This window comes from Portunus trituberculatus, chromosome 47, assembly GCF_017591435.1.
Source record: "Portunus trituberculatus isolate SZX2019 chromosome 47, ASM1759143v1, whole genome shotgun sequence".
In the NCBI taxonomy this organism is placed as follows: Eukaryota; Metazoa; Arthropoda; class Malacostraca; order Decapoda; family Portunidae; genus Portunus; species Portunus trituberculatus.
In genome coordinates, this window is record NC_059301.1 from 22,771,552 (window position 1) to 22,792,253 (window position 20,702).

General features: G+C 42.1%; 1 protein-coding gene across 7 annotated transcripts in view; it reads right to left on the reverse strand.

The window, feature by feature from the left end:
* The window catches only part of LOC123520795 (rho GTPase-activating protein 45-like), a 207,321-nt gene that overhangs the window by 149,035 nt on the left and 37,584 nt on the right, over positions 1-20,702 (reverse strand). For 6 of the 7 annotated variants that reach the window (XM_045283401.1, XM_045283400.1, XM_045283394.1 and 3 more), the window contains 3 exons: positions 14,575-14,707; positions 1,809-2,042; positions 1,101-1,244 (listed from right to left, as the gene is read on the reverse strand). In XM_045283401.1, the coding sequence (XP_045139336.1) occupies positions 1,101-1,244; positions 1,809-2,042; positions 14,575-14,656 (460 nt within the window). In that variant the 5' untranslated portion in view covers positions 14,657-14,707. Of the gene's footprint in view, positions 1-1,100; positions 1,245-1,808; positions 2,043-4,636; positions 4,966-14,574; positions 14,708-20,702 lie in introns of those variants that run through there. The other variant, XM_045283398.1, reaches the window with a different exon arrangement.

Here is a 20,702-nt window from a genome sequence, read left to right on the forward strand (position 1 = left end):
GATATCACCATCTTTCCTAAATTTCGCCTCGATATATACCTGATAACTGATATCTGATACCTGTTCCACCTCTATTATAACTACGTACAACTCGATTCTTTCTTTATTAATTTCCACCGCCTTTTTTTTTTTTTTCTCACGGTTGCTGCTCCACTGACTTTACTGACTCAATTTCCCGGCTTCTCTCAGACTTCGCTACACACGACTGGTTACTATTTTCATGCTTACATTCTGTCTAACTGATGCAAGAGTTAACCAGCATCTTCAGTCTGTCCCACCACCACCACCACCACCACCACCAGCACCGCAGCGCCCACAGCTCCCCACGTGCGTCAGTTTAGAGGGTTGGACAATGTAGGGTGAAGATTGTGAAGTGTGTCGGTGGAGGAGACTGGCTTACGTGTGGTGGAGACTTAATGTGAGTGGATTTTGATGGTTGTGAATGTGTGGATGAATTAATCTGTTTATGTGTATATGTGGGGTGTGTACTGTAAGGGATGTGGATGTGTGGAGTAACGATGAATGTTTGAGGTTATCGGAAAGAGGTGAATGAGATGATGGAGGCTAAAAGGATGCGAGTGTTGAGGGGTGTAGTGCATAGTGGAGGATGCTGTGTGGAGTAACGATGAGTGTTTGAGGGTATCGGAATGTGGTGAATGAGATGATGGTGGTTAAAGGAATGTGAGTGTTGAGGGGTGTAGTGCGTGGTGGAGAATGCTGTACGTGGGTGGAGGATATAATGGAATCTGTAGGTATAGGTAGTGAGTTTACAAGATTAACTAATTGATTGTTTTACCTTTTCGTTCTTTTGTGTCTTTTTTTCACGCTTAATGGATACCAGTAAAGGGTTGAAAAACGAATTAAAAAAGAAAACACCTCGGAACTGATAATTCTTGGGTTTCCTCTTAACAGGGTCACATGGCATTACTATCGATGGAAAAAATAGAAAAAACACGATCATATGCGAAAAAGCCAAAAAAAAAATTCCTGCCAGGCTGTTGAGCGCAGGGAATTTCTATCAAACACAACCAGGCACCAGGAGAAACGCACCACGAATATTCATCCACTCGTTAACGTCATAAAGCACGCGTCATACTCACCGTTGACGTGGGAGATGAGATGTGAAGCGGCAGCCAGCAGTTCGTTGTGCTGGATGGGACTGTACTTCTCCAAGATGGTCCTCAAAATCCTCAGCACCTCCCCCAGACGCTCGTGCCCCGCCACCCGCAGCGTCTCCGATTTGTCTGCGGCAGAAGGAAGGAGCTGTACGGTGTAATATAACATGCTACTGCTGGTGATACCTTGGCTTCCCTAGTGGTATTAGTAAAGGGAGACTTAGCTGAGGCCTTTCCGTCTCTAGCACACCCTAATGATTGGCGCAGTCATCAGTATTGTCAACATTGGGGATGAGTGCTATTAATATTTGGTGTCGATATCAGTAACGGTGTACTTTATCTCCTGTCTGTCACGTGTTTTTTGGTCTTAGTGTTGTAAAGTCTGGCAATCAATAACTATCTGTATCATTAAAGAAATTATATGTAGCGAGTAACTATAGCATTCATTCACATACATATCAGAGCTGCCCGTGACATTTGTTGTACAAGCGTAGCAGTACTGCACGCTAACACACTCAGTATCTATTACAACTGTATATGCAATCTGCACCTTGTAAATGAATTATTGGTCCAGTTACTTAAAAATGGCTTAATTAGTTACATTCACATCACTAGTTTTTATCAATACCTAGCTATATCCAGCAACTCGCATCCACCATTCATTTACATCACCAGTTACCAGCAGTCACCCACCTCGCTCAGGGTGAAAGATACGCTTGAGTTTGCCCAGGGCGTCCTTGAATGCCCTGACGGCGGTGGTGAGGGCGACGATGTCTTCCCTCTCCACCAGGTGGCTGTCCGTGCTGCCTTCGGAGGAGATGGAGGCCAGGGAGAGGGAACGAGGGGTGGAGGTCACGGCCAGCGTCTGGGTAGAGAAGGGAACTCCCGCCGTCGTCATAGCAACACCCACGCTGCCGCCGCTGCCTCCTGCGGGTGTAAAACACAAATGAGGGTCGTGACTCTGATATCCTGATTAACTGAAGGGAAAAAATAATATCATTGCACCTTGAAACGTTTTCCTGCACATTTCTTCGTCTTATCTCTTACATATAACGGGCAGTAGGATGTCATTTAGGACCTTCTAGAGTGTTCTCACGATTCTATAGGTAGTTTATCGAGGATTTTACATTATCAATGGGGAAAAAACTATTCATGTGAAATCGATTGATAATATTTGAGAAAATTGGCCTCATGAAAGAAAAAAGGCGTTTGCAATAGATTCTTGCATCATTACCTACACTTTAGAAGATGATGGTAGTAATAAAAGTAATGATGATGATGATAGTAATGATAAGATGCTGATGGTGGTTATAAAGGCAATCATGAGTAACTGGAAGAGGAATGAACTGGAAAAAATCTTATGCACATCCTAGTGATATATTTCAAACACTGCCATGACCACACGTAAGGTCCTTAGAATTAATAAAATATATATACTCTTGTTGGCATCCTATACTTCACTTATGCCAGCCAGAACAAGATGCTACACTTATAAACCTGAAAATTCAAGGACTGAAAATATTGAGTGAATTATGTTTACGAACAGACAAACAAGTAGATGGATCGAAGAAGACACACACAAAGTTATTTACTACCAAAGTGACTAGATGACTGACTGACTGACTAGCTGACTGACAGATGGATGAAGAGGTAAATGGGAGGAGAGGTGAATAAACAGATAGACAGATAGATAGGTTGATAGATACAAAGATAGATAGACAGATAAACAAAATTATAAGATATAAATGAAATAGGAAAACAATGTGAATAAAATTGTTCTATAAATGCAGATTGACCACCATTTAACTGACCAACAGGTATAAATAAGTAAGAATGGAAGGATGACTGGCACAACAAATAAAAAAAAAAAAAAAAAAACAGGCAAAATAATCAGATGAAATACCAAAAACACAGCGATGGAACAAACATCATAAGATAAACGATTGAAGAGATGTCACCAACTGATACTAAACTGGTACATTCGAATAGATAGTGGAAGGATGAATGTAAAAAGACGGATGAGCTAACTGGATGATACACCAGACAAACAGCAATACAAGTCTATAAAAATGTGGTAAAAACGATGCTTCAAAAACCAAATCAAGTACCGAGTTGGTTCAGATGACGGTTCGAGTTGGCGTTTCAGAATGGTTCGAGTTGATGTTTCAGAATGGTTCGAGTTGGCGTTTCAGAATGGTTCGAGTTAATGTTTCAGAATGGTTCGAGTTACCCACCCCTCCCTTCTCCCAACACCGTGAAATTATTGACGTAAAGACCAAGTAATGACTGACTCCTCAATGCGATGGTGATGCATGATGGAGAGTGATGACGGTGATGGCGGTGGTGGTGACGATAACGACAGTAATACGGGGAGCGGAGAGAGTTTTGAGTCTTACAGCTGCTTACACCAAACCTACAGCCTGCCAGATGACGGACGAGAACTTTCACGAATGAAAACAGAGAACAGCCGTTTGCCTCCAGATAATTGCGGTAAAAGGATTAAGAACCTCTAGAGTCTAGACTATACTAATATCACTGGAGAGATGAAGATGGGGTGGGTTGTAGGTAGAGTGAGAAAGAATAGATTAGTAGCAAGAAACCCTAAGGTATTCAGTGTATAAAGATCCATTACCTCCAGAACAATAAATCGATTACTTGCTCAAGACTGGCATCTAAAGGCGGCGTCACACTAGTACTTTTCCGTCTTCTTTTACTGTCAATTTTCTGACGACTGTCAACTTTTGCAGACGGTGGCCGTCACACACAAGCTTGTTTCCGCCTTTGCCGCGCTTGTCGATTATAAACAAACATGGCTCCTCATTCACCCCAGCAAGCCGCGGCTTTTTTGCACCTTATAATGTAATCAGCTGTTCTGTGATCCCAAAGGCAACGGTGACCTCTAATACTCTCTATGAGAAATTCGTCAGTGTGTTTTGTCCACTGCTCATCTTGGCCAGCTACTTGGAAGTTGCCTTGGAAATATTCAAAAGCGTCGCACATTCGCACTCCCCTGAGGAACTTTTCATTGCTAGGCTAGAAGAAAAAAAATATGTATACAAATATATGTTCATCAACTCATTTAAATTTCCTGTTATGATAATAGCATTCTTCCGTTTAACAAAAAACTATTTTTTGTAATAAAAGTGTTGATTAGAAACCATAGTTCTTATTTTGACTAAAAATTGGCGCTAGACGAAAATGATGCGTTCCGTCTGACTCAAGACGACGGAAAGAGTTGACGGAAGAGTAAAAAGACGACGGAAATCGCCTGAGACGACGGAAAAAGTGCTAGTGTGACACCGCCTTAAGTGGGTCTCTTTGTTTAATCGTTTTTGTTGTCCTTGCCCAGATTTCCCTCTTACATAAAAAAACGTAAAGACAGTATTTCGTCACTAGTACATGAGGACATTGTGTTTGTAATAAGCAAAAGAGAATGAATATATGAGACACCTTTGAACTGTAACGAGATTTTAGTGTCACATTCACGGCAAGTCTTACGTACACCTCGTAACAAAACTAACCTTCTCCAGTTGATCCCGATAGCACGGAATACCTGATCTTCCTCAACATCTCCTGCCACCTTGTCTTCGAGCTTGGACTGTGCCCTCCTGCATCAGCAATCTGCCTCTCGCCTGAATGTTCCTGTCCTCGCTGAGCTGAAGAACCTACCCCAGGGAAACATCTTTTGCCACCACCACACAAACACTGGCGCATTTTCAGCTTAGATATTCTGTCCAGTATTGGCCTTTGCAGAATATAGTACTGTCATCACAAAAGCCACACAGAAACACCATATCTAAGTAGTACTCCACATTACAGTACGTTTTAAGGCACTGTACACATTTTAAACAACAAACACCACAACTACGGTACACAACTGTCCCTCAGCGCAGGTCAACCCACAACTGTTTAGGCACCAATTGTGACGTCACGTTTTCTGCTGGCGGACTGATACTACCAAACCTTACATCGTTGTTTTAAGTTCCCTTCAGAATCTCAACGTCACACCTCACATGTTCCAATTTAAGCCTGAATGGTCTTAGAGGTGAAGTGAACAGTGCATTAATTGACACGGGTTCTTGTTTGGAAGTCAGTGAATTACGGCACTACTTAATACCCATCTTCCCTCACTTTACCTCCCTCTCCCCCATCATCCTGCCCCTGCCCTTCCTTGCCCCCATCCCCAAACCGGACCCCCCTTCCCCTCCCCACACCGTCTTGTTTCTTCCTCTCACAACGCAACTTTTGGTCCGGTCTATAGCACTAGGAATAAAGGAACAGTGCACGTTTTTATATTGAGAATAATATGTTCCTTCACCTTTGAAAGTTTGTGAAATATCTCGTTTTACATCCTGTGTGTGTGTGTGTGTGTGTGTGTGTGTGTGTGTGTGTGTGTGTGTGTGTGTGTGTGTGTGTGTGTGTAGTATATTTTATCCATGCAGTTATCCATCTACTTTCAAATCTACCTATCTCTATAACTACGTTTCTATCTATCTATCTATCTATCTATCTATCTATCTATCAGCCTATCTACAGCTGCCTACACCAAACCTACAGCCTGCCAGATGACGGACGAAAACTTTCACGAATAAATACAGTGAAGAGCCGTTTGCGTATCTATCTATTTATCTATCTATCTATTTATGCATACTGTACACCTACACATGAACTTGAACGTACACACACACACACACACACACACACACACACACACACACACACACACACACACACACACACAAACAAAAAAACAAAATTACACAAAACTTACACAAAAAATGAACAAACACACTAAAACTAAACAAATACTTAAACAATTCCTATTCTACATAAAAAAAAAAAAAAAAAAACTGCCAACCAAACATACACATCCCCTTCTATTTTGCCTCCGTGCCTTCCATCCTTCCCTGCTGCTGCACCCCAGGGAGGCATTACTCGGTTCAGTAGGCGCACCTCCGGGCCGGCCTGAGGTGCACCTGCCTCCTCAATATTGCACGGCTTCCCTCAACACAAGGCGAGGAAGTACTCATCCGGAACACGAGGCTAACAACACAACCTGGTAGAGTTATGTTGGTGATTGCAGTGAGGTTTAGAATGACAGTGGGAAGGATATACATACTGCTGAAATTAACGTGGTGACAATATCTACGTAAAATCTAATGAGTGAGGCAGTGTGAGTGAAGGTGAAGGAAGATGAAAGGTGAATGAAATGAATGATGAGAATACAAAGGAGAACTGGGCCTAAGAGGAAGTTAAAATAAAAAAAAAAAAGTGTAGGGCAAAGGGAGGCTAGTAGGAATGAGGAAAGATATACAGAGAAAGAGAAGGAAATGAGTAACGAGAGAGAGAGAGAGAGAGAGAGAGAGAGAGAGAGAGAGAGAGAGAGAGAGAGAGAGAGAGAGAGAGAGAGAGAGAGAGAGAGACAGACAGACAGACAGACAGACAGACAGACAGACAGACAGACAGACAGACAGACAGACAGACAGACAGACAGTTAGATAGACAGACAGACAGACAGACAGACAGACAGACAGACAGACAGACAGACAGACAGACAGACAGACAGACAGATAAAAAGAGAGAATGAGAGAGAGATGTGAGAAAGGATAGATATATGGCGAAGACTAGCAAAAAGAACTAACTATCCAACTCAGATGTGGGAAAGGATGTCTAAGGAATGGACTAAGTGAAATAGACAACAGAGGAGTTTTCTCATTGGGACTAAATTCAGGTTAAGAGTGAATTGTTAGCAGGAAAGAGCTGAAGACAGACTCGCCAGTAAACATAAATTCAGTTGAGTGTTAAACGTATCAATAAATATGAAACAAAGCAGAGAAACATTTTTGAGCGACAAAGGCAGTGGCAATACTTGAGAATATTACAGTCACATTACATCGCCACTGGAAATTTCCACATTATTTCACACTGAGGTGGAGAAGTATGTACTGCATCTCACAAAAGTATAAGATATTTTTTATAAAAGAAAAAGAGTAATCGAGGCTTGTAGAACTTGTACTGCTGGATTAATTACATGTATATCATTAAGTAAATGATTAAGAGATAAATTTCACGATGACGATGGGATTTTCTACAATGCGATTTTCCATGATGCGATTTTTCATGAGACGATTTTCTACGAAAAAATCGTCCACGATACGATTTTCCACGATACGATTTTCCACGATAACGATACGATCTTCCACAATACGATTTTCACACGATACGATCTTCCACGATACGATTTTTCACAATAACGATACGATTTTCCACGATACGATTTTTCACAATAACGATACGATTTTCCACGATACGATTTTTCATAATAACGATACGATTTTCCACGATACGATTTTCCACGATACAATTTTCCCAGATAACGATACGATTTTCCACGATAACGATACGATTTTCCACGATACGATTTTCCACGATAACGATACGATTTTCCACGATAACGATACGATTTTCCACGATACGATTTTCCACGATGCGATATTCCACGATAACTATACGATTCCACAGTACGATTCCACGATACGATTTTCCACGATAACGGTACGATTCCACGAAGCGATCCCACGATAACGAAGCGGTCGATTACGATAACGAAATAATGTAAGTTGTACTTACCTGGGTTGGCACTGGGCCGAACTCTTCCTCCCCGAGGGCCCATCCCAGTCCCGAGAGTGTGGGAGCAGTGGCGAGGCAACCTTGCCACACCTCACACGGATCGTCATGAACAATGACCTGCCACACACCACGCCCCAGCCACTGTCATGAAGTGAGTCCTCTCACCCTAAAGGACCCCCCCTCGTACTGCCAGTGTCCGGTGCATGGTGCACAGCGTGCCACACACCACGTCCCAGCCACTGTCATGAAGTGAGTCCTCTCACCCCTAAAGGACCCCCCTCTTACTGCCAGTGTCTGGTGCATGGTACACAGCGTGCCCTCATTCATGGCGAGTTGTTCAGCCTGGTGCCATCACAAGCTAGGGACCCGTACACACCCTCCACCAGACTGTATGGAAGGAGTTCTTATCACCCCTTTAGGAGTTCCCGACTCCCCTCTGCAGGCAACATCTGGTGAACAGTAGACATTGATCCCTAGCTTATGGCGACCCTTGCCTAGTGTGAGGCACTGCAAGTGGATGATTATTATACTGGAGCTTAAGCCCGCAAAGGAAATTAAGGACCTGCTACCAGTTATCTGCCTTGGGCCCCAGGCCGAACCCGACAACCACCTTCTCCCCCAGTACGGCGCCCAAGGCCGTCACGGCCCTCAACAAATTTTAGCCGAAAATTTTCAATCTTCACTTTAGATTTTGATCCGAATCGAAAATCATCGATTGCAAGTGAAAAACGAGGGTGTTTGAAAAATGTGGAAAAATCATCTGATCAGTGAAACAAGACAGGCAGCTTTGCATCGCTGAGTATTAGGAGTGTATGTCTTGCACGTTTGTTGCCCGTGAATATCGCTATGCACATGTTCCTAGATGCCTGGATAGAGCCAGTAATGCAATGGCAGCTGCCTCCTTCATGGAGAACTGTAGAAGATTACATAAATGTCTGGATAGGGTGAATGAGTGGACGTAGGTATATATGTCGTATACAAGAACTGGCACTTGTTTACCTGCTTTTTTTATATTCTCAGGTTCTTATGTCCTTGAGTAATTATTTTTTCATCTTGTTAACCACAGCATTCTGTAAATATAGAGAGAAAAGGAAGGGATGAAGGGACTAAGATCAAATGGCTGAAGGAATGAGGTGTTGGGGGATTAGTGAGTGGCCAGAGGAGTAAGAGAGCGGGAGTTGTTCCACCTCCGCCAAGTGAGCCAGGATACACTTTTCACGCCATTTCCTCAAATCCTAACATCAGGGAATTAGTAGTTTTAAAGCCAAATGGAACGCGTTCTCCACTTCCCGCCGTGCATGGTGGCGAGTCTGTTCATGCCGTCACCTTGCCAGTGGCGCCTCTGATGGCTGACTGGGAACGTGTCCTGGACGTGCTGCCAAATGTCACTTCTCCACAGATGGACGCGTATCAACAACTGGGGCTGGACGGCATGGCTCTTTTCGTGGGTCAACAAACTTCCGAAGTGCCAGTGTACCATTTATCTACCCTTTCCCAGGTGCCAGCGTACCATTATCTAACTTGGTGGGCTTTCTTTCAGCTCACAAATTGTTCTCAACATGCAACATCTTTCTGTCATCTGATCGTTTCGTTGTCATAGAATTGATATTTACCTACAGTGTGTTTTAGTTAACTTAAATAGCAGTGTTTTAAAAAGTCATAGCCACATCATGGCCTGGTAAATTCAAGGAAAACTCATAAATAAGAATAAGCTCCTCTTGTCTCCCTAATACCGAGGATAAGGCAAACATGAATGATGAGATGTGAGCGTGAGGGAGTGAGTGAGATAAGAGAGCCAAGTGAGGGAGGATGAGGGGGTGAGAGTGACACATTATGGTGTGGCTAGAGACAAGAAATGAGGAATGAGACAATGAGAAACTGGAGGAGTGAAGGGAGGGTACCTATGACTCAAAAACACGAGGTGGAAAGAAAATTAGATTATATGCACGTGGGTAGTATTAATACTCACCATTCAAACCAACGTCTAAATGACCTCATAGAAACATTATTATAAGCACCTTTTTATCTCAGCTCCATTAGAGACACCAAATTAGTGTTTTCTTCCCTCAGAGGTGCAGTTAACCGACCTTAGACATCCCTAAGCCTGTTTGGGATGTAAATATTAATCAGATTCAACAAATTAACTCGTTCAGCCAAAGCATCGTGCAGTGGGTGGCCTGGCCTGGCACTGGTGGGCGCTCTCCTGCTCAAAACAGTCATTCAAGGCGTGTTTTCATCTGCCGCACCTTCCATCTCAGCATCTTGTTAATTAGGAGACAAGCAGCAGCCAACATCCTCCTTCCCACCACTGCCCTCCATCACCCCACCGGTACCTTGTCATCCTGTCCAGACCACCACGCCTGTTCCCCACTAACGCAGTACACACGCTAATGACGCCCACCGGGAAAGAATATGAAAAAACCGCCACCACGTTATTATTGGTACCATGGTGATTACATTACGTGTCTCTGCTTACCAAGAGACCAATCCTGTGCTGTGGTTACCGTGGTGGACGCTAATAGGTACCGGAAAGCTACACGTGGTACATACACATGGGAAATACAACGGTCCAAGAGTGTGAGTGTCTGTGTTCGTTCCACTTGAAGAGTTTATGATTTTTATGTATCGGAGAAGAAGAAAGAAGAATAAAAGGGAGGAGGAGGAGGAGGAGGAGGAGGAGGAGGAGGAGCAAGAGGAAGAGGAGGAGGAGGAGGAGGAGGAGGAGGAGGAGGAGGAGGAGGAGGAGGAGGAGGAGGAGGAGGAGAGGAGGAGGAGGAGGAGGAGGAGGAGGAGGAGGAGGAGGAGGAGGAGGAGGAGGAGGAGGAGGAGGAGGAGGAGGAGGAGGAGGAGGAGGAGGAGGAGAAGAAGAAGAAGAAGAAGAAGAAGAAGAAGAAGAAGAAGAAGAAGAAGAAGAAGAAGAAGAAGAAGAAGAAGAAGAAGAAGAAGAAGAAGAAGAGGAGGAGGAGGAGGAGGAGGAGGAGGAGGAGGAGAAGAAGAAGAAGAAGAAGAAGAAGAAGAAGAAGAAGAAGAAGAAGAAGAAGAGGAGGAGGAGGAGGAGGAGGAGGAGGAGGAGGAGGAGAAGAAGAAGAAGAAGAAGAAGAAGAAGAAGAAGAAGAAGAAGAAGAAGAAGAAGAAGAAGAAGAAGAAGAAGAAGAAGAAGAAGAAGAAGAAGAAGAAGAAGAAGAAGAAGAAGAAGAAGAAGAAGAAGAAGAAGAAGAAGAAGAAGAAGAAGAAGAAGAAGAAGAGGAGTAGGAGGAGGAGGAGGAGGAGAATGAGAAGCAGGAGGAGGTGAGGAAAAAGTAGTCTTATATTTGAGTTTGTGTACGAAATCATTTATAAAAAAAAATATGTCACTTTCCCTCATTTTTATAACACAATTTGGAGCTAGTGCGCCTTGCATTCGTCGTGCTGTGGTGCTGAGTGATAGCTGCTGCCACCCGCCACGGAATTACCCTATCACGACAAGGCACAGCGAGGGGCGTGGCTAGGCAAGGAACACTCATGACCTACACGACTAAACGAAAACAACAACAACCAGAAAAAACACAATCATTTCCCGTTCCTCCCTGCCTGTAACTTACCTTTCCTTCCCCCCTTCCTTCCCCTACCTTCCCCTCTCCCCAAAACTCATTACTTCTTCATAAACAAGTGAGTGGTCGTCAGTCTTCCCATGACTCCCCGTCCAATCATTTCCCTCGTCCTGCCAACTTCTTCCTTACCGTACCTCAAATCACTTCACCTGCCCCAGTCACTTCCTATTCACCAATCACTTCTCCTTACCAGTCCCAATCTCTTTCTTTCTTACCTCATCCGAGTCACTTACCGCGTTCCAATCATTTCCTTCGTCCTTTACATCTTTCTTATCTTGCCTCAAATCACTTCACCTGCCCCAGTCACTTCCTACTTACCAATCACTTCTCCCTCACCAGTCTCAATCTCTTTCTTTCTTACCTCACTTACCGCGTTCCAATCATTTCTTCCGCCACTTACCGCGTTCCAATCATGTCCGTCCTTTACATCTTTCTTATCTTGCATCAAATCACTTCATCTGCCCTAATCACTTCCTATTTACCAATCACTCCTCCCTCACCAGTCCCAATCTCTTCTTTCTTACCACACCGTAGTCTTTTCGCCCTTAATCAGCACCAATCATTTCCCACGTACCAATCGCTTTACCTGAATCACCAAATAGCTTTCCTTACACCGTCACGTCCGTCGCGCTGACAACACCAGGACGTGATAAAGTGGTGATTGCAGTGTAATCTTCTTACCCTTTATTTATCTCACCAATTTCGTTCTTATTGCTTATGATTTTACAACATCAATCTTTTTTTTCGATTTTAGGTCACAAACGCCTCACCCAAGACGGACTGTGATAAGTGAGTGACTTGTACAGCGCTACGTTCCTACAGGCGATGCGTCCACGCCCCTCCAGCCCACAAATGGTGTGTGGCCGCGGTGCAGGGGCGGTGGAGAGGCAGTGGAAGGGTGGAGGAAGGGATGTTGATGCGTCCAGCCACTCCACTCACTCCCTCGCCACAACCACCACAATCACCATCAACATTGTACACTATCTTAAAGTTTATTTGTTCAGACTGATATAAATTTCAGATATTTCTTTCCAGTGAACCATAAGATACGAGTATTTAATGATGCAATTTATTAGATCACATGTTTTATCTGAATTATATTAGCTATACAGAATGTTGTCACCAAAATATCTAGATCAACCTCACACAGGGTAGCCAAGACACAGCACCTACACTATCATAACCCGCCTTGTGAACCACCCTACATCACACTATATAAGTATCAAGGTGAAATATGTAAAATAAAGAGAAAAAAAAAGAAGAAAAGAAGACGAAAACAGTCATTAACCCCTTCAGTATCATGACGCGTTTTCCTGTTCATTCTGGTTACTATCTAGTGATTTTATAGTTTCAGAAACCCATGTAGGGATTAAGATGGTGAAGACTGTGGCCATTAATCTTCTGACCTCCATAGACCTCCTAATGTCAACAAAATCGTCTAATCATACCTAAAAATTAAGGTAGAAATGCGTTCCAGTACTGAAGGGATTAAAATCAGCGATGAATCTATACTGACCTATCCAACAGTTTCTCACGCAGCCAGATTCGCCAGTCACGCTCTTACGGGAATACAAATCAAAGCATACTAAGTAACTGGATGGTCTGCGCAAGTCCCACCCACACGCACACTCCTGCACCCAATGACTGGTGAGGCTGGCCGGCTGGCAGGTGTGGCGAGGGCTACGACCCCCACCATAAACTATTCTTTTTCTCTCTCTTTTCTTTCCTTTTTTTTTATCTTTCTTGCACACCGTCACACGATGCTGCAGGCGTGTGCTGATTAGCTACACACACACACACACACACACACACACCGCGTAGTGTAGTGGTTAGCACGCTCGACTCACAATCGAGAGGGCCGGGTTCGAATCCCGGTAAGCGACGAGGCAAATGGGCAAGTCTCTCTCTCTCTCTCTCTCTCTCTCTCTGTATTTATTTATGCATGCATGTAAATTTTCATTCGTAGTCTATAATATCATCTTATATTTCTGTCTATCTATCTATCTATCTACCTAACTACTTATTTACATCCCTGCTTAGTATATGTCTAAGTAAATATATATTACCCAATTAGTCCATTCATCCATCAGTCCTACTCTCCCTATCATGTTTCCATCCAGCTACCAGTCAGTGCCTATCTGTCCACTTGTCTAACTCTCGAACTCTCCACCCAGACCAGCCCCGCGGCGAGCCAAGCCTCGCCGCGGGTGATGTGCAGGCTGAGTGACGGCAGGAGGAGGCCACCCAGCGCTGAAGGCGAGTGGGAGACACAGACACACCCTCGCCGCTGGCCAGGGTGGTGGAGGACTGCAGGAAACTCGTGAATGGCCTTAGGAACGTGTGCCACCTGCCCGTTTTGCTAACCTGACGTGACACAATACAACATTAGCTAACTGAACCTAAGCTATAGAATGCGTGTTGTTCGTCAGTCTCGCTAACCTAAATTAACGACCTAACATAATTTAATCTGACATAACATACAAACTTAATCTAACTTTTACCTAACCTATAGAAAGTGTTAATCAGTCAATCTCGCTTATCTAAATTAACGTAACTTTATCTGACATAGAACGTGATCACTTTTTTTCATCTTTTCTATCTATCTACTTTTATTTCTTATTTTCGTTTCTCCATCTCTCTATGTCTGCCTCTTCTTCTCATTCATTTTATTCATTCATTCTTCCTTCCATCTGTTCGTTCTTTAATAGTTCATTCACCTATTTACACTACTTCTCTACTTCTCATTTCAATCAACTAGTCCTTCTAAGTACATCCACTCACCAACCATCTTTTCTTCCACACGTTCGTCTACTTTTGTTCTCAGTCCAGTCTTTCACCTAACCTACTCTGCATGCTATCTTCAACCCTCCAGTAGTGTCAGCATCGCCATAGAGGTAAAGTTGGAGAGTAGAGTAAAGAGGTAGAGTAACAAACACTGAGAACCTTACCACTACTAAAGTATAAATAGAAAAGACAGTCACAGCGAATTCCTTAGAGTTTTTGGATGCTTAGAGTTTTTGGATGCACAATGACTGTAGTTTTCATTGTGATTTATGTTATGATTAATTGGCTAAACGAATCAAATAAAATTAATAAACTATGATCAGATGTTAGGGTAGTTTAAATCTTCCTGTGCTTGCCTGCTTCATTTGACGCCACATTATTGATTCCTCTCTCTCTCTCTCTCTCTCTCTCTCTCTCTCTCTCTCTCTCTCTCTCTCTCTCTCTCTCTCTCTCACCTGGGCCAGATGAGCCGCTGCTGGAGGAGCCTCGTGAGCCGCCCGCCGCCGCCCCTCCCGACCTGCCACCCGCGCCCTCCATGCCGCCCGCGCCGCCCAAACCATTCAATATGTCCTCTTCCACTTGCGGCACCTGCAAAGAGAGACAGGGAGGGTCAAAAGGGGCGTGGCACTAAGGATCGAAGTTAAAGTGCCAAGGGTGTGTGTGTCTGGTGGTGGTGGTGGTGATGATGATGATGATGATGATGATGATGATGATGGTGGTGGTGGTGGTGTTTGTAATTTACATGGAAGATAAATAAAAGGGCTGAGGAAAAGAAAATATGTTTGTAATGGAAGAAAGCAAGATAAAATTTGGAGCTTTTGATGATGATGATGATAAGGAAGAAAAGGAGGAGGAGGAGGAAAAGGAAGAGAAGGAGGAGGAGGAGGAGGAGGAGGAGGAGGAGGAGGAGGAAGAGAAAGATGCAGAAGTAGGTGAGAGCAAGAAAAAATAACACATTTATTTGTACGAGTACGTATGTAGGACTTCACATTGTGTTATTGGCTTATGATGGTAAGGTAACGGCTTGAGTGGTGGTGGTGGTGGTGGTGGTGGTGGTGGTGGTGGTGGTGGTGGTGATACAAGTAATGCTGGTGGTTATGCTGGTACTGCTGCTGGAACTGACAGAGGTAATAGTACGTAATAGTCTTGCTGGAGGTAGTGGTGGTGGCGGAGGAGAATATGATGGAGATGAAGAAGAGAGGAAAATGAGACTTGTGATGGTGGTGGTGGTGTGGTGGTGGTTGAGGGGGGAGTATAAAGATAATGAAGTGGAAGTGGTGATAAAGACGGAGGCGAAGGCTTTATACGGAGGAGAAAGAGGAGGAGAAAGAGGAGAAGGAGGAGGAGGAGGAGGAGGAGGAGGAGGAGGAGGAGGAGGAGGAGGAGGAGGAGGAGGAGGAGGAGGAGGAGGAGGAGATGGAAGTGGAGCGGTGGAGCATGAAGAGGAAGCAACAGAGGCGAAACACAAAGATAAAGTAAAAGCATAAAAAAGAAAATACACACACACACACACACACACACACACACACACACACACACACACACACACACACACACACAAGAAAATGATAAATAAATAAATAAGCACTTTTCTTATTTTGTTACCGATATTCACCATTAATTCCATCATGCATTTTTTTACGTGTGAGTACGAAAATAATTCCATCTTTTAAAAACTGAGAGTGTATGAAGCATGATTTTTTTACAATTACGTATCAATGAAATAAAAAAAAATGCGAAAAAAAGAGCAGAAAAATCAGTGTCAAGTAACAAAGCGTAAGAAACATCCTGAAAATCTCAATAAGGAAGGAAAGAAGGAAGGAAGGAAGGCTTGAACACTGAACGAACTATATCTGTGTTTCCCGGTAAAGGTTGTGGAAGAGAGACGATATATTTAGTCTACTTCAAAACCTCGCTGCTGGTACTGTTTATTTTCAGTATCAATGGGTAGTACTTCCCAGAACGACACGTGATGCGTTGGGACCAGCCTTGTACACCCTTAACATAACACCCTTATTTGTGAGCCACTGACAGACTGGTTGGAATGGCGGCAGAGGGAGAGAGGAAGAAGAGTCTCGGGTGTATATCTCGGAACCTGAACTGAGGAGCATAATGTTTACCAGGTGGACGGGTCTTGCCATTCTGCTTAACGTGACATCACTCACTTTAACCCGCTCGACCAGAATTTTAAAACGCTTCAAGCTCCCGGAAAGACTATTTGCAAAGGCCACTGATGTGTTGATAAGGCAGGTTTTCATAGATTTGTTTCCATTGATGATGCAGAATCCTTATAAAAGTACTATTGAAATCATAAAAAAAAAGTATGATTCTACTGACTTCCACTAAAGGTTCATTGCAGTAATTATTAGGTAGTAGTTGAATCATGAACACACTCTCAGTAACTTCCACCACAAACTGTTAAGAAGTATTCAAGATAAGATGTAGCAACTAATAGTACTCAAATCATAAACACACTCCTGAAAGCTCTCAATAGTTACCACTACATGAGGCGTCTTCAAAGTAATCTGAACAAGACGGAAAAGTCTTTGTTGAGCGATGACCAGAGTCAAGGAAAATTGCACCAAAACCCTCAAATAACTTACAAAGACCATGAAAACAACAACACTCTTGAAAGTTACCAATAATTTCATAAGGCGTTTAAAAGCCATCAATAATAAGACGCCAAAAAAAAAAAAAAAAACTTGTTAAACCATTGCCACCATCAAGAAAACACCTCGAAAATACTCAAATAACCAAGAAAGACCACGAAAATAATAAAAGAAACATTCTTAAAAGCTCCCGAAAACTGTCATTTCATTAGACATTTTAAAAGTAAACCAAACAAAACCCCGAAACAAAAATCCTCGTTAAACCATCAATAAAATCATGAACACGCTCTTGAAAACCCCCAAACAACCTCTACGGAAGACCATCAGACACTATAAACTAAGTAAAACACTCAAAAATTCAACTGCGTATCATCATAAGACAGAGAGATACCAGCGAGCCACACTCTCACCATTCAACTAAAGGTGACATCACTGGCTGGTGGCTTGGCTCTTGGTTACATACGCACACATCACCACGTCATCACTTCCAACGACTATAGTTTTTCTTCACGAGTTTCCTTGAACGCAAACTTTTCCCCAGTAGCTTGCCAGAACACAGTGATTCCGACTATTCCCTACTTCCTCCTACCGTGTCTTACTTAACACCGCATCAACACGGAAGAGAAATATACGTGTGTATGATGCAAGAATAGTATGGAAGGTGAAAGTGCACAAGAAAATAGAGATGCAGGATTCGAAGAAGATTAAAATAAGTAGAAGGAAAAATATATGTATAGAGAAAAGACACATTAACAGAAGAGAGGGTGCACAGAAAGAAATTAGAGGAACAGAAGATGCAAGAATAGTATGGAAAGTGAAAGTGTATACAAGAAAATAGAGATGCAGGATTCGAGGAAGATTAAAATACATGAAGGAAAAATATAGAGAAAAGAAGAGAAAGAAATAGAACAGAAAGAAATTAGAGGAACAAAAGATGCAAGAATAATATGGAGGGTGAAAGTGTACAAGAAAATAGAGATGCAGGAGTCGAGAAAGATTAAAATACATAGAGGGGAAAAATATAGAGAGAAAAGATACATTAATAGAAGAGAAAGAAATTAGAGGTACAGAAAATACAAAAATAGGAGGGAAGATGAAAGTGCACAACAAGAAAATAGAAATGAAGAAGTCGAGAAAAATAAAAATATATAGAAGGAAAAAAAATATATAGAGAAAATATACATTAATAAAAGAGAAGGTAGAAATGTAAAAAAAAAAAAAAAAAAAGAAAGAAAACAAAGATACAAGAGAAATCATTGAAACATACAGAAGAAAAAAAAATAGATACAGGATCCAAGAAAGAAAATTTTCGATGCTTAGAATAGAATACATAGAAGAAGATACAGAAAAGACGAAACTAATCAGAAAACCTACCGTAAAAAAAAAAAAAAAAAACACTAGAAAGATAAAAATATGAAGAAGAAAACATAACAGAACACAGGGAAGGAAAATAGACACACACGAATTACGAAATAAAAAGAAAATGAACAGACAGAAGAAAATATACAGACGGAGAGCTCATTCACCTGCAATTGCAATAAAGAAAAAAATATAAAAAAAAAAAAATGACGAATATGGAAACTAAAATACATAAAACATAGCAAAGGAAAACAGACAAACACGAATTACGAAATAAAAGAAAATGAACAAAAGACAAAAAGAAAATATACAGAGGAAAGCTCATTCACCTGCAATTGCGATAAAGAGAAAACTGTAAAGAATAAAGACGAATATGGACACGAGCCACAAAATAACGTGCAGCTCGCCAGACCACGCTATTCACCTGCGCCACTCAACACGAACACAACGTAATGGCGCGCAGTCAGTGTCCACCAACTCCTGAACAAACGGGGCCTCCATTTCTAATTTTATTCATTGTTAACATTTTTACTTATTCATTCACTTATTTATCTATTCATTTATTCGTTTTCTTTTTTGTTTGTGGTGGTTTTGTTGTTTTTTTCCTCATTATTCATACCTTTGTCCATCATCCATTTACTATCCATCTAACTATCCAATAACTTACCTAAACAATTAATTAACCTGCTTACTTACTTACCTAGCTAATTAACTGGTGATTAATTAGTGACTCAGTGAATAACTAACTCCCTAATAACAATTTAATCATCAGACGAAACATTAACAGGAGAATCTTATCGTGAGCAAAAAAAATCTAATATATTCGTGAGGTGATTATTTCTTGCATGCTGTAGTTGGATAGATGGATATTTATTGACCGCAAAAGCATCAATATTACAAACAATAATCTATCAATACAATAGGGGAGGAGAGGAGTGTTAGGGCGTGTTCTCAAAAGTTTCGTCGTCTTATTGTGGTTGGTTTTAACATGTTGTAGTGGAAGTTATTGTGGCTTTCAATGTTTTTTTTTTTTTTTATGATGTTACTGATAGGTACGCCCTTTTAGCTCTACTATCTGTGACAAGCTATAAAAGAAATGGTTGTGGTTTTCAAAATATTCTCTAGTCATGTTAAAAAAAAAAAAGGATTCTGCATCATAAGCTGGAAAATACACACATGATAATCCGTTTAGACTGAGAGAACAAAGCATTTCGGAGCAAGAGCTCTTATTAATTTGGATAATCTCCTTCTAACACTTTCACAATATAGAAAAGAATATAATGAAAACCACACCGTCACTGACCGACATGGAACTAGAAACCAGACACTAGAAACCATCCCCGTAAGGTATGAGGAGTAAGTATGAGGAGGCTAGAAAGTTTTAATGATTCGTAACATCCTCTCCTGCCCTTGAAACACTCCACCGCCACTTGTACAGATCACGATGCTCGCTGCAATCTTGAGGCGGACAGAGGAGATGGCAAAAAAAGATATCAACAACCACGTGCCTTCAGAGTGAGTGTTTGTTTTTATGAATACAATGATGAAGGCAAATGTAAAACTAGGAATCCTTGACCGAGTGTGTGTGTGTGTGTGTGTGTGTGTGTGTGTGTGTGTGTGTGTGTGTGTGTGTGTGTGTGTGTGTGTGTGTGTGTGTGTGTGTGTGTGTGTGTGTGTGTGTGTGTGTGTGTGGACGGGTCAGGCATCTCTATACTCCTGCAACAATGACGACGACGACAACAGCAACAACAATAAAACAACAACAACAACAACAACAACAACAACAACAACAACAACAACAACAACAACAACAACAATAGACTACCCAAATTATAACCTTAGTGAATGAAGTTACTAACTAATCTAGAACGACACTTAGAGAATGAAGTTACTAACTGTGTGTGTGTGTGTGTGTGTGTGTGTGTGATGACTGTGTGTGTGTGTGTGTGTGTGTGTGTGTGTGTGTGTGTGTGTGTGTGTGTGTGTGTGTGTGTGTGTGTGTGTGTGTGTGTGTGTGTGTGGGTAGCGATAACCACGAGAGCAGTTCTGGACTAAGGTGGCGACAATTTATTCCCCAAAGTGCCCTATATGATTAAGCACACCTCCACGTGGCTTACAAACACCACGAACCTTGTACCCAGTCTGCCCACACCCCGCCACACCGCACCACACACACACACCACACCACACTTCACTACCCTACACCAGCAAGGGCAGAGCTGCTTGTCTTTCTTCTTACCGAGGGAGGAGGCTACTTGATGCGTTACAGGATGGCTAAGAACTATATAATAAAACACTGGGAAGAAAACTGTCATGTAAAGAAATATATACATAATAACATTTACTCAGCAGCTCATACGGGTGATTGTTTCTTGTAGTTTGTCAGTAGAAGGGAAAAAAAATAGAGGTTCATTTGGTATGTGAAGCGTGACAGTGAGAGGAAATAGAGGATAATAAAGAAATGTATTATATCTGTTGGGTTTCTTTTGGTGTCTTCATTCAGAGAGTGTGGGAGAAAAATAAAAAGCAACAGAAAGAATATGAAAGAAGATTAAATAGTTTTGTTCCATCTCGCGTTTCTCATACCACCATATTTCACTTGTTTATCTTGTATG